Source organism: Cucurbita maxima, unplaced genomic scaffold (genome assembly GCF_002738345.1).
Source record: "Cucurbita maxima cultivar Rimu unplaced genomic scaffold, Cmax_1.0 Cma_Scf00023, whole genome shotgun sequence".
Taxonomy (NCBI): domain Eukaryota; kingdom Viridiplantae; phylum Streptophyta; class Magnoliopsida; order Cucurbitales; family Cucurbitaceae; genus Cucurbita; species Cucurbita maxima.
The window spans coordinates 2,898,430-2,918,021 of record NW_019272039.1 but is presented as its reverse complement, the minus strand read 5'-3'; the positions used below and the strand labels follow the sequence as shown (position 1 = coordinate 2,918,021).

General features: G+C 35.7%; 5 protein-coding genes across 7 annotated transcripts; 2 read left to right on the top strand and 3 right to left on the bottom strand.

The window, feature by feature from the left end:
• The first annotated feature begins 465 nt into the window (after window positions 1–465).
• Window positions 466–4,909, top strand: LOC111497009 (probable prolyl 4-hydroxylase 9). The gene is made up of 8 exons (XM_023147616.1): window positions 466–679; window positions 783–902; window positions 1,121–1,278; window positions 2,058–2,160; window positions 2,990–3,085; window positions 3,285–3,350; window positions 3,463–3,582; window positions 4,591–4,909. The coding sequence occupies exons 1-8, from the start codon at window positions 554–556 to the stop codon at window positions 4,675–4,677; spliced, it is 876 nt and encodes a 291-aa protein (XP_023003384.1). The 5' UTR covers window positions 466–553; the 3' UTR covers window positions 4,678–4,909.
• Window positions 4,910–5,331: 422 nt separating this feature from the next.
• LOC111497141 (molybdate-anion transporter-like) lies at window positions 5,332–10,086 on the bottom strand. 3 transcript variants are annotated; one of them, XM_023147813.1, is made up of 9 exons: window positions 9,727–10,086; window positions 9,239–9,383; window positions 8,590–8,758; window positions 7,917–8,175; window positions 7,559–7,647; window positions 7,057–7,239; window positions 6,871–6,956; window positions 6,680–6,764; window positions 5,332–6,001 (listed from the first exon to the last, which is right to left on the bottom strand). In XM_023147813.1, the coding sequence occupies exons 1-9, from the start codon at window positions 9,932–9,934 to the stop codon at window positions 5,867–5,869; spliced, it is 1,359 nt and encodes a 452-aa protein (XP_023003581.1). In that variant the 5' UTR covers window positions 9,935–10,086; the 3' UTR covers window positions 5,332–5,866. The 3 variants fall into 3 exon arrangements, with proteins under 3 accessions (XP_023003581.1, XP_023003583.1, XP_023003582.1); XM_023147815.1 differs by having other exon boundaries at window positions 9,239–9,439; window positions 9,727–9,792; XM_023147814.1 differs by having other exon boundaries at window positions 5,834–5,987.
• Window positions 10,087–10,468: 382 nt separating this feature from the next.
• On the bottom strand, window positions 10,469–12,611 carry LOC111497222 (acyl-CoA-binding domain-containing protein 3-like). Its single transcript, XM_023147946.1, has 3 exons — window positions 11,574–12,611; window positions 10,890–10,995; window positions 10,469–10,787 (listed from the first exon to the last, which is right to left on the bottom strand). The coding sequence occupies exons 1-3, from the start codon at window positions 12,299–12,301 to the stop codon at window positions 10,773–10,775; spliced, it is 849 nt and encodes a 282-aa protein (XP_023003714.1). The 5' UTR covers window positions 12,302–12,611; the 3' UTR covers window positions 10,469–10,772.
• A 294-nt stretch (window positions 12,612–12,905) lies between these two features.
• On the top strand, window positions 12,906–14,206 carry LOC111496881 (uncharacterized protein At2g23090). Its single transcript, XM_023147424.1, has 3 exons — window positions 12,906–13,067; window positions 13,325–13,365; window positions 13,896–14,206. Exons 1-3 carry the CDS (start codon window positions 12,995–12,997, stop codon window positions 14,013–14,015), a joined length of 234 nt encoding a protein of 77 aa, XP_023003192.1. The 5' UTR covers window positions 12,906–12,994; the 3' UTR covers window positions 14,016–14,206.
• Window positions 14,207–14,458: 252 nt separating this feature from the next.
• Window positions 14,459–19,304, bottom strand: LOC111496879 (casein kinase II subunit alpha-2-like). The gene is made up of 10 exons (XM_023147423.1): window positions 18,837–19,304; window positions 18,315–18,444; window positions 17,836–18,030; window positions 17,243–17,400; window positions 16,396–16,486; window positions 16,225–16,290; window positions 16,032–16,114; window positions 15,570–15,633; window positions 15,244–15,312; window positions 14,459–14,837 (listed from the first exon to the last, which is right to left on the bottom strand). The coding sequence occupies exons 1-10, from the start codon at window positions 19,133–19,135 to the stop codon at window positions 14,778–14,780; spliced, it is 1,215 nt and encodes a 404-aa protein (XP_023003191.1). The 5' UTR covers window positions 19,136–19,304; the 3' UTR covers window positions 14,459–14,777.
• Window positions 19,305–19,592: the final 288 nt, after the last annotated feature.

Genomic DNA, 19,592 nt, shown 5'->3' with positions numbered 1-19,592 from the left:
ATTTAAGTTCATAATATTCCTAGAAAATAATAATTTAGACTTAACATTTGAAATCTCATCTTAATTACTGTCATATAAAAACATAATTATCGAAAGATCATATTTAAGTTCATAGTAGTATTCCTAGAAAATAATAATTCAGACTTATTATTATGATATTTGAAATAACGTAAATATATTTTCGTTTATAATATTATTTTATAGATTTTGGAGATTGAAATGATGAACGGCCTCAAAACAATATTATTTTAGGCCTTGCCAAAAAAGGAAAAGGAAAAAGAAAAAACAAGAGGTTTACGTCATCTTGAACCCACATAACTGAAAAATAACCTTCAACGTTATTAATTAATCCATTAAATGTTTCAATGTGTATGATCTGGGTGTGTCTTCCCGCCATGCACATAACTTTCGACGACCGAAAAGACCTTTTTAACCTTTGTTTTGTTGATTAAGTGCCAAAGCGCGAAGCCCGTCCAGCTTGTCCCTAGGCATCCGTATTCGGAACATAGAAGGAATAAGGAAGAGATCAGTGATTCCATCTAAGGAAACGAAGATGAAATGCAATAACGGGAAAAGTAATTGGAGCTTCAGATCGAAGCTAGGCTTGCCAGTATTTATCTTCATTTTATGCCTTTTTTGTTTCCTCGCTGGATTCTTCGGTTCTTCTCTTCTCTCTCAGGTTGATCCGCGTGCCTTAAGTTTGTAATCGCTATTAGATTTCGTCTCTTTAATGCTTATATTTAATTTTTTTGATATATCCTTGTTATCCGACGAATAAGCAGGATGTAGATGACGATAGGCCGGGACCGAGGTTGCTTCAATCGGTCAGCGATCATAGCGAGTTCGATTTGATAACCTCGGGAGAAACCGGCGACGATTCCATTTCTTCGATTCCATTTCAGGTGCTCTCCGTTCGGTTTTATTTCTCATTTTCCCACTGGTATGTTAGTTTCACCGCATTGTTACTCCGAATGAGTTGTTCTTGTTAGGTTTATCATGTATTTATGTGAAAGATAACTTGATCGGCGGACGAACCTTGCAACTGGTTATTCGACATTCAGTAGTCGTTATTTATTTATTTCAATTATTGCATGACCAATTAAGGTTTTCCTAAATGTAGCTCTTGAGCTGGCGACCTCGCGCACTTCATTTTCCGAAGTTTGCAACCGCTGAGCAATGCCAAAGCATAGTTAATATGGCGAGACCGGCGCTTAAGCCATCTGCCTTGGCTCTACGTAAGGGAGAAACGGATGAGAGTACGAAAGGAACCCGAACAAGGTATCTTCTGCTGCATGTATTGGTTCACATGACTTTATTAATTATCTTTTAGTTGCATGGAGTTAACAAAAATGCTCGATGACGTGATTCAACGAGTTAATGCGGTTAGACTATGGGGATTTCAAATGAGGATGGTTATTTCCTCAAAGTATATGTGGAATTAGTATGAGTTATGCTCGCATGCTCTAGGAAAGACATTCTGGTTTTATTTTTAATTTTCTCATCCACCGTTCTTTGAACTGCCTCAACATCGGGTTCTTCCTCTATTCCCAATTATAACCTTCTGTTCAAAGGTGTGATTTATTATGGCTGCAAAGTTATGCATTGAGATTTAAAGATTTCAGCATAATTGTACCTTCTTTCTTTTTTGTTTCTCCTTTTCAGTTCGACTCTTTGGTCATTCTCACCTATAATTGTTGATTGGAGTTCCTGTCGACTCCTAGGCGTTGGTTTAGGGGATTTGCATGTACTTTTGTTATTCTATGTTATCAATGGAATTGATGCAATTCTAAAACAAATATTCATCCTTCCATTTATTTTTTTAATCGCATTTTACAATTGTTACAATTACAAGTTAATCCGGCAGAACCTCTGAGTTAGCCAAGGTTATGGGTGAAAATGGATAAGTTCGACTATTTACTGTTAGGAATTGAAGGCTCCGTTATCAGGAATACATGATCATTCAAGTTCCTGGTTGGACTTTGGTTATAGGAATATAGAATATTGTAAAGGTTCCTGATTACATTTTCAATTTGATCCTCTCTCTGTGTTCCAAGCAGTTCTGGTGTTTTCATTAGTGCTTCCGAAGATGAAAGTGGGACTCTGGAAGCCATTGAGGAAAAAATTGCAAGGGCAACTATGCTTCCAAGGTCGCATGGAGAGGTATTATGATGGTAGAATTCTATTGGTATATTGTCCGTAAGAGTTAGCTTTGAGAGGTATTTTGCTCTAGAATCCAGAATATATTTTGCATGGAAATTTGATGGGAAGTGTTGTTGATCGAATTCTTTCAATCCCTTGGAGGAAATGAAACCATTGGCAAGTTACTGTGCATTCACCTCTATTGTCATTTCTTAACTTGGTCGCTGTGAATTTACCTCTAATGTTATTTTCTAACTTGCTTATTATTTCCATCTATATTTGTAGTAGTCGAGCCTTCTTAAAATTTATTTTTTATTTTTTTATTTTAAGAAGGCTCAACTAATACTTGACCTTTCTTAAATTTCCATCTAAAATTTAATGCTTGATGTGGGATCTTGGCCATCCATTTCTTATAGTCCATTGATGGGCTTTAGGTAAATCTACTATGTGTCCATTTTAGTGAGATTTTGTTGGTTATTCTAAGCTGATATTAAAAATTTCTTGAACTTTCTATCTCTTGTCTGAGAATGAAAGCCTGAAACTCAAAGAGGATCCTCTTCATATTTTTTTGACAAAAGACCAAGGTCCATAATAATAACAGGTATAATTAAGCATTGTATGCTATCCATTTGATGCACCCAAAGCTCTATATCTATGTTCCTTTCTTTCTTTTGTTTGTAGATTTTTGTTGTATAATAATGCTCCATTATATAGTTAATGTACAGGGTATATAGTACAGTCATTTTCATTTGGTTTTGTATGTTGATGATGCTTTGTTGCGTCTGTAAAAGGTATCAAACTTCTAGTTTCCCAGATATTTTTAAAATGGATTATGGATTGTGTGTTTCAGGCATTTAATGTCTTGCGTTATGAGATTGGGCAGAAGTATAATTCTCATTATGATTCTTTCAATCCTGCTGAATACGGGCCACAGAGGAGCCAAAGGGTACGAAGTAGATATTATCAGCTTTTCCTTTGTTCATTGCACGACAAATTCACAGATGTATACAATCATTGGGGGTTAGATGCAAGCATAAGCTACTGCATGTCATTTCCAGTGGTTGTTCTCAAATGCAATTTAATATCAATTCTGATAGTAACAGTGTTAAAAGTTGATTGTGTGGAATGCATGTTGCTAAATTCAGGTAGCTTCCTTCTTGTTGTACTTGACTGATGTTGAAGAAGGTGGAGAAACCATGTTTCCATTTCAGGTAAGACCATAATACCACATGAACGATGCGGCCTTTTTCTTGACATTTTCTTACATCCAGTCATTTTCTGAGTATGATTTCAATAAGAACATTTATTCTGTTTGGTTGGCAGAACGGCTTAAATATGGATGGAACCTATATGTACCAAAGATGTATTGGTTTGAAAGTGAAGCCACGCCAAGGTGATGGACTTCTGTTTTATTCTGTTTTCCCAAATGGTACTATCGATCCGGTTAGTGTTCCTACTCCTATCCTCTGTTGCTTGGACATGGTGGTTTTTAATTGAATGCTCTATGGATTATTAATGTGTAATGTTGAAAAATGAGCTAACGAGGAGGAGCGTGCATGCTTTGTTCAAGCATGGAACTTCTTGATTTGCAAGTAGGAGCCTAGTTTTGCCATGAAAAAAAGTGAACATGGTTGCAACAAAGAACAGTAACCTTTTCAAAACTACGAACTGATATCATACGGTACTCACTGTATAGACAACCAATTCTTAAGAAATTACAATTTCGCCACTGCTAATATCCCAATAACATTTCAAATGATTTATTATTAGTAATAGTTAAACTTTTGGTGCTCCCCCTGGTGACACATTCAGGAGATGTTGCAACTCATCTTATGTAGGAAATACAGAAATATTAATTCTTTAAAATATAAGCAATAGATGTTTTTATTTTATCATTAAAACTACGAGTCTTTGAATTTGTAATGGCTAAGAAGTGAATAATTGTTTTTTTTTCCTCATTAAACTGCAAATATTTGAATTTATGTTGACCAAGAAATGAATAAATACGTAAAAACCTTTTGAAACTATGAACTCCATCTGACCAAATCCAGTGAAATAGTGTTGGAAGATGATAAAAGATGCGGTGTATTTTGTTGGGAACATATTCTATATCATAATATGACCTTGCCACGTTAGATGCAGTAGTAGTTCATGTTTGAAGTGGTAGTTACTTTAAATCTTTATATCATGCATATCGTTGTATTTGAAAGCATGAAGGTGTTTAATGTGCCAGCAATTCTTTTCAAAAACATTTTCTGTGGGCAATTTATTGTTTGCGTTGTTTCCATCTTTGTGCTTCGAGTTATTTCTTGCTTTGTAATTCAGAAGCATTATGTACTTTTTCAGGGATGATGATTAATATTACATTAAATGGTGCTACTTTGTTCAGCGTTTTCCTGTTCCTAAAAACGATGCTTTTCTGAGTATCTCATTTATTGGATGCTTTTGTAGACATCACTTCATGGAAGCTGTCCTGTGATCAAAGGGCAGAAATGGGTGGCTACGAAATGGATCAGAGATCAGATAGAGGACGATTGAACGTTATTATTTACTACACACGATGCATACTTCGTAAATCTCGACCTCATTGTTTACTTTGATAAAAATGAGTTTTAACATTATAAACATTTGATCCTTCCCTCCCCTGTCCTCGACCAAACAGCATAAAAGGTCTGTCCTTCGATCCTTGTGTGTTTTTTTCCTTCTTTTGTTTTAAATTGTTTCAATTTAGTTTATGTTTTATTTTTTTTCTAATTTAATCCTTCATTGTACGTAAATATTAATATTGGTTGATGATAAACTTGCACCACCGGCGGAAATTTGGGTGGAAAATGACAACTAAGAATAAAGTTTTTAGTTCCTCTAGGCCTCAAAAGAAGAAACTTAGTATTTGTCATGCAAATTTGCCATCAACTTATTATAATATTTGCTAACGAGGAGAATTGAATTGAAAATCTTGAAACATAAGAGGTTGAATCGAAAATGTTTAAACTAGACTTAATTGAAAAGTACTCAAATATTGTGAACTAAGATAAATATTTAGCATAAAATAAAACCAAGGAAATGCTCAATCTAGTAAATCAAAAAATGTGAACTCCATTGAATGGATTAAATAATTATTGATTGATTTCTCATTTACTTCCTGTTTTCTTTCTTCTCTTTATATGCATAAAGAGATAAGTTACAGTCACATTTACCAAAACTTTATCAATATAAAATCATTTGTTATTGACTAGCCAAGCAAAGTTAAGTACAAGGGTCCAACGAAAAAGGCACAAAACCTAATATGGTTTGCTACCTGATTCAAGTTTGCAAAGGTAATAAAAACCATGTTCCAAAATCGCCAGCGTGAGCATGGGCCTCTTAACCATTTAATTGCCCTTGGATACTAGAGAAAAGAAAAAAAAAAAAAAAGCATTCATTCTTGAGGTTTGCATCCTACCTGGAACGTTTAAAGGTTCGCCTTTGGCAGCTACATGGCCCCATCAACATTGAAATTTGGGTGAAATTGTCCAGTCCTTGTCTCGTCAGCAGGAATTAGCCGCATTGCCCAGAAACAGGGAAATGGGATGACAATGGGTTTGTTGAGCTTGAATATATTCGATGAGTAAAAAGAAAATTGGCACCCTATAACTTGGTCTTCCAAGCTTGAGTACTAAGATGGTAAGCGGCACTCCTAAATAGATGCCTACCATCTTCAAACCAAAGCTTGAAATTTGGGAACTGTTTACTGCTTTTGCCAATTCTGATATGGATGCTTTCCCCAACGCTTCAATGCATACATGCTACCGGCCGATGAGAACAGACTAAGGGCAGCAAATGCTATTATCACTGAATTTTCGATATGCCTGTAATAGCCATCCTACAGAAATAACTTAAGTCATCAATGAAATTTCTAATAAAAAAAGAAGAGGACTTGGTCAACCTTAAAAACTCGTGTTTATGGTACCAAAAATCAACCTAACAACATGTAATCTGGTTTCCCGTAGATATTTGTTCTTATCCTCGAGCTTAATATACGCAGTATTTGAAGATCAGGACATCAACAGTCTTGGATTTAAAAAAAACATACAAAGGAAATTTTGAAATCGTAAAATCTCCCTTTCATCTTCAATCTCAAATCCTATGAATTTCTTCACCAACTTCACTTACGGTAAGAAGAAAAACGAAAACCCTTGCCAATGTTTTCCTTGGGTTTTCCTTGGGTTTCCCAAATTTTCATGGGACCCCCTTCATGGTAAACAAATCAGATTTAAACACAGGACGATTCTGAGCAGTTTTTTACCATTTGGTTGTATTAGTTAGATTCAGACCCACCTATGATCCAGAACTAACCACTTGCGAAACATGCCTATTTCTTTTATACGATTCAGATTGCATGAGTGATGAAGTTAAGGCATTCTTCATTTAAAATAAACGCATCCTTTTCCACCCAAATAAGCTGGCTGCTATTGAATGATGGATGCACATATCAGCACCCACAAATGCCAATGCGTGTTCCACCATTCTTAAGAGTTCAATTGAAGGTAGAATTACATACCTGCAACAGAAAAAACAGAATCGCCGCATTTGCAGGGGCCAGAGATAGGCTAATCATCCCTCCACGTAACTTACTTGGCACATACCTAATAGAAAAATAACGAGAGAAAAAAAGCATTGTGCAATCAAAACCTAATGTAGCCAAATTTAGGCTTTTGCAGATGCTATCATAATAATAAGTAAAGCACTTACATGGTCCTTAATCTTGCAAGTGAAGGTAAAATTAAACCTACACAGCCATGAAATAAGGAAAATAGCATCACTAAAACTCCAAGCTCCTGCATATTATAGATAAATAGATCAAGCAGTAGAACATGAAACTACTTATTCCTCGAAATTTCTCAAAAAGCCTAAAAGCATGAGTCATATGTAACCTACCTGATAATCAAAAGCCACAATTGACATCACAAGCCCTGATACAACGAAGCCATATAGTAAACAATCTTCAGTCCGAAAGGATGATGTTCTACCCATAAGCCATGGAAACAATGAGCTCCCAAGGATTCTGGATCCCAGCAAACATGGATATACCAACCCTAAATGCACTTCCCTCCCATCAGCCTAGATCAGAAATAATAAAATAACTCAAAAGTTCTAAAATTATGAATGCCTGTTAACTAAATCCAACAACAAAATCATAAACAAATTGACACTCATAAAAAGTTATTAGTACAGTGATTTTGTTGATGATTTAAAATAAGAACATCAAAATTGGAGAAGGCAAGAGAAAGAGTTCTCTGTGGAATACAATCTGTTTTTGTCTTTATGTAACCAAAGTAGCATACAATTTCAAATATTATAAATCCTTTAACAAAATAACTTCAATACTTAAATGTTCCTATAATTACAATTCTCAAACATTTAAAACTTAAAGATATACCACTAATGTTGGAGCCCAAAGAATCCAAAAGAATGCAACAGAGAAGTGAATAGAAGCTTGTGCCCATGCCAATAACCATATCCTTTTATCTGCAAATTATGAAAGTTTATGAAGTCTGAGAAACTCTACAAGGGCTTATCCAAGAAATCCCTGAAAATGATTCGAAAGTATTTGATGGTTACTGGTAGGACAGGGTTCAGCAAAATTATTATATTCAAATATAACAGATGTTAATGTGTGAACAGAGCAAAAATATTATATATTAAATGAAGTGGCAAAAATGGACTTGCCTGAAAATTATACCCAGTCAAACAAAACCTAAGACAAGATGTAAATACAAGGAACATACGGTGCTTACCACTAAAAATATATGCACTGAAAGAAGTTCTATAGTCCTCTAGTTCTATTCTTTGTGATACTTCTGTCCACCTTTTGATGATAAAAGTTGCACATATCAAAGCCAAGAAAACAGCAACAGTGGAAGGAGAAAACATATTCCTCTTAACAGTATCACCAACCAGGCTATTCAGAAGCATCTGGTTTCCAATCAATGAGACAGACTCAAATATAGTCATTAGCCAAAATGTGTCACTTAACATATCTTGCCTGTGACCTTGCTGCAAGGGGAGAAAATTATATGAGGGACTAAGTTTAAATTAGTGCTTTCTTTCATACGACACTCATGAGGTACTGCAGGAACTCAATTATGAATCAACAAGACCAACCATTCAACCAAGTAAAAACAAATACTTAAACAATCGGGGCATAAGTTGAGATCAATAGAATAGAAAAATGAAAAAATAAAAAAACTTATTAAACAGAGTCAGTTGAATCAATTTAATTAAAAAGAAGTTGGTTCATGTTATTTCTATAATCTTTAACTTGAAGTAAAAAATGTACAATCAAAGTCCACTGATTTCACACTCGAGGGTCTTCAACTTCCTTGAACAAGTCTGACAATAATGTAAATTTATGTGGCCTACTAAGATAACAACCTAAACAAATCCAAGTGGAAAACCATGTTAACAAACCTTTTCATGTTGAAGTACCATCCATGTTTCAAAACTGAATGAAAATATTGAGGTAGCAAGAGATAAACCAATACTGGCGACAAAGAGACTTGGATGCACAGAAATCCTCTTCCATATGGCAGTAACAAGGTGTATAATGCAAAACATCACACAAACTTCCTTTTGACCTCTACAAATAATAATAAAATCATTTATTAGAAGAACAGCATACATATGGACGTAGTTATAAATAAATTCTTAGTAATAAAATCAGAAAGGGAGCATTGGAGAAGATATTCTTCTCTTCAGTAAAAGCATAAGAATCAAAATTACAACCTAAAAAGTGACGGGAAAACAACGTTGAAAATTTTAGACTGCAGTCGCCTTTTCTTTATATTTCTTCCAAAACGTGCACTGTCCTATCCAAATGTTCATAACATTATGCGATATCACTATTTCCTTCACCACAAACATCTAAGCTCAACATAAGAATATTGTGTAAATAAATTTCTCTGATACATTGCGATTACCAGAATAAATCTATGTTTAATTAGAAAAAGAATACAGCACCACAAATAAATTTCCTGTGCATTTTGGCATATAGACGAAGATATCATACTGGCGTTTCAGAAATAGAACGTAATCGAGTAAGGAAGCGAACTACAATTACATCAAATCCGATAGAACGCCCAAAAAGGTCCCAACGAAGAGAGAAGCTGCATATCCAACGCATAGAGACGACACTATCTCCTCTCTGTTTACTCCACGATACGTCAACTCAAATTCGCCATATACTGACCATAAGCCTTCCATTACTGTATTAGTAAAGAGGATAAATCAGGTACCGAATAGCAATATCCACGCGCCTCAACTGAAGGGAAATTTTACGTTTACTCAACTCGGTGAACAAGAAATGTCAATGAAGGAAGGGAAAATAGTCTAGGAAAAGAGATAAATTAAAAGGAGAAGATCGCCGCCCGAGAGAGACTTGTTAGGTGATTTCCATTTCAAAATGACCAGATTCTTGTAAATTTTCTTCACAAAAAAAAAAAAAAAAAAAAAAAAAAAAAAAAAAAAAAAAAAAAAAAAAAAAAAAAAAAAAAAAGAGAGAGAGAGAAAAAAAAAAACAGTGTGCAGAGAGTGATGCACGGAACTTACCAGAGGCAAGAGAATAAAGTAGCAGGAACTTCCACTGGAAACTAGAAAAGGAGGATGAAAATCCCTGATCGAACGGAGCAGGAGCTCTGGTGGAACCATTTTTGGAAGCATAAGGTAGAAGAAAGATCGAAAAAAAACAAGAGAGGAAGATGAAGACGAACAAATATGGATTTGGTTCCCAAACTGAATTTTCGATGATCACCGCCATTTGTCTCACAGTTAAACTCTCAGAGAAGCCCTATCTGTAGCCAGCCATTTCTTAGAAAAAATAATCCGAGCTCGTAATGGGAGGAGGCACGGTAGGAACGACGAGCATTGCTCATTCTTCTATTCCACCGCTTAGAAATGGAACGGAGGGAAAAAGGAGTAAACATATATATACTCTCGTGAATATATTTATATATAACATTACAAGTAGATTTTATAAGAAAAAAGAAAAAAAAAAGAGATTTATTTTATGAATATTATATACTCCACTTGGTAATCATTTAAGAAAGGATAATGAGAGCTTATGCAAACAATATCATAGTATTCATCTAACATGGTATCATAGTTGGGTCCTAAATTTAACCATGTTAATAAAATTCTCAAATGTGCCTACTTTGTTCCAGAGAGGTTTTGTTCGAGGGAAGGTATTGGATAAAAGTCTCATATAGTCTAATTTAAGGAATGATCATAGATGCTTAAATTAGACAATATCATAACATAGTGGAGAGTTTGTATTCATCCAACACTATACAACTTCTTTACAAATTCATTTATTTTCACATATCAATCCAAGCTTATGTTTTGAATCTACATCTTCATACCCTTGGAAAAATAACTTCAAATTGCTATTTACAAGAACGCTAGGATTGTCATGGAAAAAAATTAAATTATGTTATAGGTTCTCTAAAATGCAAACCATATGAAATGGGGTAAATGGCCAAGCAAGAACCAGACAAAGCCAAAGCATAGGACGACTATACAAACTGAGTTTTGACACCACAGGGCTTCCTCATCACCGAGTTTTCATCCTCTTGCAGTTGAAACAAGGCTTTACTTGTTCAGATTTCCTGCAGCTGCAAACCAAAAGCAATCCACATTTCAACCTCATAAGAAGCCGAGTTTGAAGTGGCAAATCATTAAGAAGCCCAGAGCTCGCAGTAGAGCCAAGTACTTACAGGAGGAGCTTTGGACGTCCAGCCAGGAATGTTTTCAGAAACAAGGTTGATATAGCTCTCCATAGCCACCTCAGGGGTCATGTTCCCCAGCTGCTTCCAAGCGTTCCTTGAATCCAATTTAGCAAAGCGAACAAAAGTCTTAGAACTCAAGATTAACAAATAGAAACCATTCATTAAATCAGTACTACTGTATTCAAAATGGAAGCTCATATGCTATAAGAACTAAATATTTTCAATTTATTCTTAAAGCAGTTAAGTTTTGATCTTCTATTCATGAATTGCTGGCTTTGAAACAAACAACTCAACAACAGTGAAGTCAATAATTCATCCAAATTCCCGACCATTCTTACTATCATCGGTATATGCAAATGAAAATTGCTGGTCTTTAATTATAACATGAAATGTCAAATTCTTCGAACATGACAATTATTTTGAAGGATGTGTTTTCTACTACTGGCTACTTCTCCATGATGCAACTTTTAGAGAGAATAGAATCCTGTAGTTGCAATGTGCATTGTAGTAAATACGATCTTTTAGTCTACAGTTTCAAGAACATTTGATACATTCTTGACAGCGAAAAATTCCCAAAAAATTGTAACGATAATGGAATTGCAGGAAGATCATGACAGCCGAATGAACAATAAGAAACACAAAATCGAAGAAAATAAGAGAAGTTTACCATACCATTTGGATCGAGCTGAGATCTTCAAAGCCAATGGCGGTGGTTCTCTACAAGAGCCCTCCATAGCAATCTTGTGAAGTCCACTCAGCCTCATCTTCAATTCATCGCCAAAATTAGGATCCTCGGTATCATGAATCTTCACGAACTTCACTACGGCTTCAAATTCCTTCTCCAATTCAGTTCTATCAATTCCCACCCAATCGTCATCCTCGACGGAAATCACCTCCGCCGATCCTTCCTTGTTTACTCCACCGGATTTCTTGCTCCGATCTCTCTCTAACTCCTCGACTTCAACGCCGTCGCGAGCGTTCTCCTCATCCCGATAGGTTCTTTCTTCACCACTGGCCCTATCAGCACTTTCATCGATCACCTTCTCCGCAACCTCTCCGCCACCATTATCGGAATCACTCTCTTCTCCTTCCACAACCCTCACAGAGTCAGTCACCGCATCATCGCATTTACTCCCAGCTTCACCTCTCGATTCAAATATTCCGGTGGAATTCCCCTGTTTCAATTCACATTTACTTATCTCATCGCCACCGACAAAATCCTCAACAACGACGCTAGGTTTATGACTTTTCAGATTATGGATTCGCGATCCAAACCCGAAGTCAAATCCAAACGGAGACAATTCTTCACCGGCTGAATCCCTGGAAAGAAACTTACTGACAATAAAAGAAATAAGAAGAGGAAGACTAATGGTTAGCACAAGTTCAAGAAAAAGCTCCATGGCTCAACAGAAAGAGGTGGAGGAATCCGGTAGACGAACGGCGGAATCAGCAGCGATCGTGGGAAAGAGATTAGACAGATAGAAAGTAATGAAGATCAAGATAAGAGATAGGAGAAAAGGAATGGAATTTTGGAGGGACAGAGCAAAGTATATTCGAGTCCGCACCAGCATCGGGCGCACCTAGTAGCAGTCGGGCCCATGATGCTGTCGATCGTTTCAAAAGCAAGGCGTTGTAATGGAGCCCTTTCACCAACCGGGAGCGACGATCAGGCCGCTGCTGTTTACTGACGCCACTTTGTAATCATTGCCGAAACCACGAGCTCACGATCGTGCATGAATTTTAAATTCGGCGCTCCAAAATAAATAATTCATTTCGAATTCGATAATTAATACTGCTGTTTTTTTTTTTTTTTTTTCTAACAAAATAAAAAGGTTTAAATTTTTAATATAATATATATAAATTTAAAGTTAAAATGATTAGAATATTAAATTTATGGATTAAATAGATGCAAATTACGTTTTAAAATTAAATTTGTAATTTAATTGGGTGACGTTTATCCGGGTGATTTGATCAATATGCACGTGACAGCTACAGCTATAAGATGAACGCACCACATTATATTTGCGCCTTCCGTGTTTCGACCCCTTCCAAACCAAGACGCTATCTTCCACGAATTAGGGCTACTCGTAAAGATGGGAGGGGGGAACGGGCAGAAAGCGAAGATGGCTCGCGAGAAGAACATGGAGAAGCTGAAAGCTTCAAAGGGCGAGTTTTCTCTATAACTCTTCGCCTTTATTTCTTTTTCGGATTACTTTTACTGGTTTCGGATTACTTTTACTGGTTTCTGAGTGAATTTCTTGAACTCTGTATATTTTGTTCTTGATATTTATTAAGTGGCGGCTCTGTTAGGGTGTGAAATCACTTAAATTGATTATCGTGCGAGAGAGAGAGCTATTGAGTTGATTTTATTAATCGGTTATTCGGGTTAAATTTGAAGATTTTGTTTGGTCTGTTGTTATCAGGAAGTCAGCTCGAATCGAACAAGAAAGCAATGTCTATTCAGGTATGTTTTGACAATGTTTGATGCTAATTTGTATGAAGATAGTTGAATTAGTTCTTATATTGATGCTAATTTATATGCCCATGTCGTCTTTTGTTTGTGTTTATAGGAATTGTTTCTTTTTTCTTCCGCTTGTACCATTAGTTTCTTGCTTATTCTGTACAGTTCGATGTTTCAGAATTGTTTTTTTCTTTTTCTTTTGAGCCACATTTGCACATTCAATAGAAGTGTTTCTTCGATTCGATGGTCAGGGTACCTTGTATGTGATTGGAAGGATGGTGTCCAATTATTAAGTAAATCTTTCAGTTCTCTTCATCAACTTATCATCAGTGTTGTAGACTATGAATTTTGTATCTGTAAAGCCTGCGATTTTCTGAGCCCTATGTTATTCTTGCACGTAGAGAATTCAAAAGAATGTTATAGGCAGTGGGTGCTACTGTTTTATGACATTTACTCTTGATTTGTTCTTTATTAAGAACATTTACTCTGATTTGGTTCTTTGGTAAGAACATTTCCTATGAAACTGATTGCAGTGCAAGGTATGCATGCAAACCTTTATCTGCACCACATCAGAGGTCAAATGCAGGGAACATGCGGAGGCAAAGCACCCAAAAGCTGATGTCTATACTTGTTTCCCACATCTTAAAAAATGAAAGAATAAACAAGAAAGAACAGTGTGGAGGAGGCACGTTCCAGTAGCAACCTCCTTGCCCATGTTTACCTGTGATTTCTGGACTGTTTGCGTGCCAATTTAGTATGTATTTTGTTTATGGTCTTGCTCATGTATCAGAAAATCGGCTTTGGATTAATATATTAATGGTATGTTTTCCATGGTCTTATTGAACTGGCGTATTCTACTAACTGATTCTAAGATGGTTTTCTTTCGATTCTCTATCGAATTTTCGTGTTGGTTCTGGTGTACTTCGAATTTTCTGTGATTTCTGGAGAAATAAGAAAAAATGAATTCAACCAATGGTGAGTACTATTTGAGATTTAACATCTGTTTTCATGTCTAGTAAATATAGTATGGTTGCATTATATGCTAAATCATTTTTTTTTATCAGTTTAAAGGGCATCAATTCTATTGAAACTTCCGTTATTTAAACTTACAACGTGACCTTAAATTAATGATTTTGAAGGAACAGATAATGAAGAATCAGGCAATAGTACAAGCACACATGCCTTGAGAATTTGCACACAATATATAGTTTCTCCAAAACAAGGATAAGCTCGAAGCTCGATCGATGGTTCATTAAAAATCTGCGACGTTAAAAATAATATGTCCTTTTTTAGCTTTGGTTTCTTTAACTACAATACAGGGAGCTCATATTTCTTTGGTAAAACTAATACTTAAACATAAATCCATAGTCCATATCACACTTTAGTTTATGCTGATGCTCAGCTTAATCCAATTACTACTGTGTTCGCATCCTGCTACTCTCTGCAGCCCTCACTTGGGAGAAATATGGATGTGCCTGCAACAGAAAAACAGGCCAGCAAACTATTAACATCAACGAAAATACTACTGTAGTTAATCAAATATCAAGCCTCAAGTCTACAAGCCAAGTGAACTATTTATGTAATGAAATATAAGTAGACAATATTAGTAGTCCTCAAATCCATGGAGTTACTACGGCTGTATCAAAAGGGTAAAAAAAATGCAAAGACATGTAGATATCATTCTTGATCGAATCTAGAAAAGGATCCACATACGAATATGTATATTATAACCTGGCTGTTTTGGAAAATCAAATGGTTTAGGAGGAAAAGAAACATAGGTTCCAAGCAGGTTTTGATTAGGACTCATGAGAGGGGAATATGATCAAGAAGCTCTTAATTGGAAGATGTGATGGGGCAAAGTTTAAATAAGAGAGCAAATACCATGGCTTCTCTAGCCGTAAGCCTGTCCTGGTGATCATATCGAAGAAGCTTATCAAGAAAATCAATAGCCTGCATTCAAGAAGTGACCATTCCAAGTTAGAAGAATGTTGAATATTTTGAGGGACATTTCTTTATAGTTCTGTTGAGAATTTTTCAAGTATGTTCCGTTCTTTTCAGCTTAAGGATTTCTCTTACTCTTCTCTTGAAAATATTCATTCAGTTTAATATAAAAAAGAAAAAGATTCTATGTCAGTGAAATAACATAACAATTAACTGATGATAGGTTATAACATTGCCTTCTAATTAATAACCATGAGATAGATCACCTCTGGAGAAACAAGATGTTGATTGTCTGCATTGATAAATTTAGACCACAGCTTCCTGCTATGCCTGCAGAAGTACATGTGAATAGAATTTCAATAATATAAATCTCCATTACTATTTTTAAAATAAGCATGGGTGTCCAAGGCAATAAATAAATGCATGGCACAACTGAACAATATTTGACCCTAGAACTCGTAGAATATTAACATCCTGGGTAGGTAGGCAGGCTTCCGCCAAAAAGTTGTCCGGTAGGCTTAAAATTTATAAGCATCTGTATTAAAGCTTCCTTGAACTTTTGAATGCCCAAAAGTTTAATTCCTCATGCAATACAACATATTATACAAGAAAATTGATCATAGCTTCGATTAACGACTTCTCCGTGCCAATAGTTAGAAGCCTTTGTTTTTTTAGAATTCACAGAACTGATTTCTTATACGCAAGATCTTATTAAATGTTATACACACCTCCCAACAAGTGCATCAAGTTGAGGATCGAGCTCTAGATTATACTTGTTCAAATATGCATTCAATTCATCTGTCCCAAGAACCTGAAATTTCATCCAGATCCAATGGTTATTTTCTTTATTCAGAATCTACTGACTATTAAAGAGCAACAAGAGAAAATAAGTGAAATTTTCACCAACTTTAAATACATTACCTTTGCAATTTTTACAAGCTGGTCGTGATTGTCATGACCATAAAAGAAAGGTTCCTTGCGAAAAATCTACAAGAGAACAAAAATGGAAACACTAGCTCAAGTATAAATTAAGGGATGCATAGATTCATGGTTTGCCAACTTCAAAATCTTTAGAAAAAGAAAATTGCTCACCATTCCAGCAAACATGCAACCAAGGCTCCACATGTCCAAAGAATAATCATAATCTTGCAAATCAACCAGCAATTCAGGACCTTTAAAGTATCTGAGAAAATAGATATATATTTCATCAATTGACAAAAGAATTATACTTACATGGATGCAGAAAAACACAAGAGGCACTCTTCGTAAACTTCAAATAAAATGACAACATATCTCACCTTTTTCACAATAAAAGAAAAGAAAAAGAAAAACATGCTTTCATTAGAAAAAGACGAAGAATACACAGGGCGTTAAAAAAACAACAAAAACAGCCTAACAGAATAAAACACCCCAACCAAACAAGCTATACAAAAAAGGGGTCCAATTGAAAAGGACCAAGCCTAGAGGATAATTACAAGAAGCTTTACTCACAGATGCCCGAAGGCCAACGGGAAGTGTTAAAATAAACCTATGATGGAAACAGGTGTTTTTCAGCATTTAACTAAACCTATGATAGAAAAATTCCAATAGTGTTTTCAGGCATTAGCATAAATGAATAAGCTACTGAACAACCAAAATCCCAAAGAATCTAATATCTGGGGTAAAAAACAACTTAATGATTCAAAAACCTAATCACACAAGGTACAAGCATTTGGATTTGGTCGAGTTATAAAGTTCAAGTTCGTTTAAGTTGATTCATGGTTTCTAAAATTGGTTTGAATTGAAGCAAACCGAATTTGTGTAAGAAAAAAATTATTAGTTCAGTTTACAATGACGTCAGTTAAATAAGCAAATTATTCCTGGGACACACTCTTTTTCAAATATTTTCTTTTTAACACCTTGAGGCCACACGAAAATGACTAAATTCATTGGATGTTACCTTGAGGCCACACGAACATTATATTCCTTGCCAGGATGATAAAATTCAGCAAGGCCCCAGTCAATCAAGCGAAGTTTTCGTAACTCATGATCTATCATAACATTATGAGGTTTGACATCCCTGTGCATAATCCCTTGAGAATGGCAATAATCCAATGCCTGTATTTAAGACATGGATGCATCATATTACTGAGAAGAGCCATACAAAAGATAATTAAGGTGAAGACCTTATATTTCAGAATCCCAACACTGTTCTTATGGTTAGAAAGATCCACATACTTGAACCAAAAGGAGAGTAGCAACAAAATAATGGTTTATACTAACACCCCCACAGTAACAAGTTAAAGATGAACAGCTCTTGGCCAATCAGCTACATTAAATCATAACCCTACTGAAAAAGCAGTAGCCTCATAGAAGTGGTTCAATTTCCTTACCATAATAATACCCTTACCCATGCCCCAACTAGTTCCTGAACCAAAAAGGGCAATTCAAACTTCTAAAACATACACAAGTCTTCATTTGCAGTGATGGCACCATTAGAGGTTGAAAGAGAGAACAGAGAGCTGACATACAAATATACCCTTGTATGCTTACCTTCAAAAGTTCATATATGTAGTAGCGTACATCGTAATCAGTCAGTGTTGGATAAAGTACTTTGAAATCTGTGCTGTTCACATGCTCAAAAATCAAGCTCGGTGTTTTTGAATGCTGATCTCTTACAATATCAAAAAGCTTGACAATGTTTGGACCCCCACAGAGATTCTGAAGTATTTTTATCTCTCTCTTTATCTGCAAGAGATCAATTGAATCTTGAAATCTGTATCTGAGATCTGAGATGATCTCAATAAACATTCAAATTTCATAGAAGAACTAGTAGCATCACAATAAAGCAATGTTCCACAGCATTGTTGGACATATTTTAGTTAACAGACAGAGGCCAGAGTAACATTATCTTTCCCATTATAACAGCTATTGGAAAATTTACTAAGAGTGATCTTATAAGAGATAAATTGTAATTACATAGGCCATCACGGCATTTCCCATCTAAACTGATAGAGACAACTGAAACATACCTTCTTCTTCTTAACCGGTTTAAGTATCTTGATTATGCACCGCTCGTTGTTGTTAACATTTATTCCCTCAAATACCTCACTATATTTTCCTCTTCCCACTTTCCGGACAACCTCATAATCATCTTGATCACTGGGTTAAGAGGGAAAAGAATGAAAACCAGTAAAAAAATCAGGACAACAAGCTCAAATATTGAACCAAAAGTTCAAAATAATAGTACAGCAACAAATTTCAATAATTAACAACGAATGCTCCAGATTCAACCTTCTTTTGATTGGAAAAGAAGTTGGTAAAGCAAACTTTTCGAAATTCAGATCCAGTTTTACCAAGTAAAGTCCCAATAAGCTACGCACAATCAAGTGGTCCAATAATTGTACGAACCAATTGACTAGAAATTATGTTATAGATCATGCAGTGCTGATTTGCATACTCAGAAGGGGATAGTATCCCAACAATCAAGAGACCTGAAATCAAGTCGCCCCCCCCAAAGAAAACCCACGTAAATCTTAGGGTTTCAAACTTACCCCCACTGAACGGCAAGAGATTCATAATCCCAATAGTCCTTAGGGCGCAGAACATTAACATCCGTATAAACACGAGCTTTAGACATGGGTGGATAACTCGAGCCCACTAATCCGATCGGAGTGATCTTATCGCCCAGACCAGTCCCAGTAGAGTTGAAGAAACTGCCGTCGGAAGGAGGTGGAAGGGGAGGGGAACGGAAGGTTGGAGAGTGGGCGACCGGAAGATGGAGAGCGAAGACGACACACACTAACAGAAGGCAAAGGCGGCGACGGAGGGCCTGAAGGCGCGCATGGTTCATGTGGCGGACAACCACGCCATGAGAGAAGGCCCGCGCTTCGCAAAACCGCGAAGTCCAGAGAAGAGAGAGAGAGAGAGCGGTAAGGCTGAAGTGGCTAACGAATTATTGCAGCGTTCGACGCAGAGTTGCGCGTCACTGTATTTCCATTTTCCCTTCCAATTTACAACGCTGAAGAGACTAGAGAACAGTAGGCAACTTCCGGAAAAGTTTTCCCAAAAAATAATAATAAATATTTTCTTTTCTTTTCTTTTCTTTTTTACCTTTTCAATTTGATGTATATTAAATTTTTTTAACCTAAAAAAATATACAATAATACTCCAATATTTTACGAATTTAATGTGTACTTTTTTTTATATAAAATTAAAAATTTATGAATTCATAACATACAATTTAAAGTTTAAATATTATTCAACATAAAATAAAAAAGTAAAAGGTTTCTTAATTTTTAATTTTTGTA

Bases quoted from the DNA above. Each gene is read 5' to 3' on its own strand.
- LOC111497009 (XM_023147616.1), top strand. From the start codon at position 554: ATGAAATGCAATAACGGGAAAAGTAATTGGAGCTTCAGATCGAAGCTA. The intron at 903-1,120 runs GTGCTCTCCGTT...TCCTAAATGTAG, and splicing joins TTTCTTCGATTCCATTTCAG to CTCTTGAGCTGGCGACCTCG. The intron at 3,086-3,284 runs GTACGAAGTAGA...TGCTAAATTCAG, and splicing joins GGCCACAGAGGAGCCAAAGG to GTAGCTTCCTTCTTGTTGTA.
- LOC111497141 (XM_023147813.1), bottom strand. From the start codon at position 9,934: ATGGCGGTGATCATCGAAAATTCAGTTTGGGAACCAAATCCATATTTG. The intron at 8,176-8,589 runs GTTTGTTAACAT...CTCCCCTTGCAG, and splicing joins TGGTACTTCAACATGAAAAG to CAAGGTCACAGGCAAGATAT. The intron at 6,957-7,056 runs GTAGGTTACATA...TATAATATGCAG, and splicing joins TTGTGGCTTTTGATTATCAG to GAGCTTGGAGTTTTAGTGAT.
- LOC111497222 (XM_023147946.1), bottom strand. From the start codon at position 12,301: ATGGAGCTTTTTCTTGAACTTGTGCTAACCATTAGTCTTCCTCTTCTT. The intron at 10,996-11,573 runs GTATGGTAAACT...ATTGGATTCAAG, and splicing joins ATCTCAGCTCGATCCAAATG to GAACGCTTGGAAGCAGCTGG.
- LOC111496881 (XM_023147424.1), top strand. From the start codon at position 12,995: ATGGGAGGGGGGAACGGGCAGAAAGCGAAGATGGCTCGCGAGAAGAAC. The intron at 13,068-13,324 runs GCGAGTTTTCTC...TGTTGTTATCAG, and splicing joins GAAGCTGAAAGCTTCAAAGG to GAAGTCAGCTCGAATCGAAC. The intron at 13,366-13,895 runs GTATGTTTTGAC...AACTGATTGCAG, and splicing joins AGAAAGCAATGTCTATTCAG to TGCAAGGTATGCATGCAAAC.
- LOC111496879 (XM_023147423.1), bottom strand. From the start codon at position 19,135: ATGAACCATGCGCGCCTTCAGGCCCTCCGTCGCCGCCTTTGCCTTCTG. The intron at 16,487-17,242 runs GTAACATCCAAT...CTATTTTCTCAG, and splicing joins AATGTTCGTGTGGCCTCAAG to ATACTTTAAAGGTCCTGAAT. The intron at 14,838-15,243 runs GTATTTGCTCTC...TTTCTGTTGCAG, and splicing joins TTACGGCTAGAGAAGCCATG to GCACATCCATATTTCTCCCA.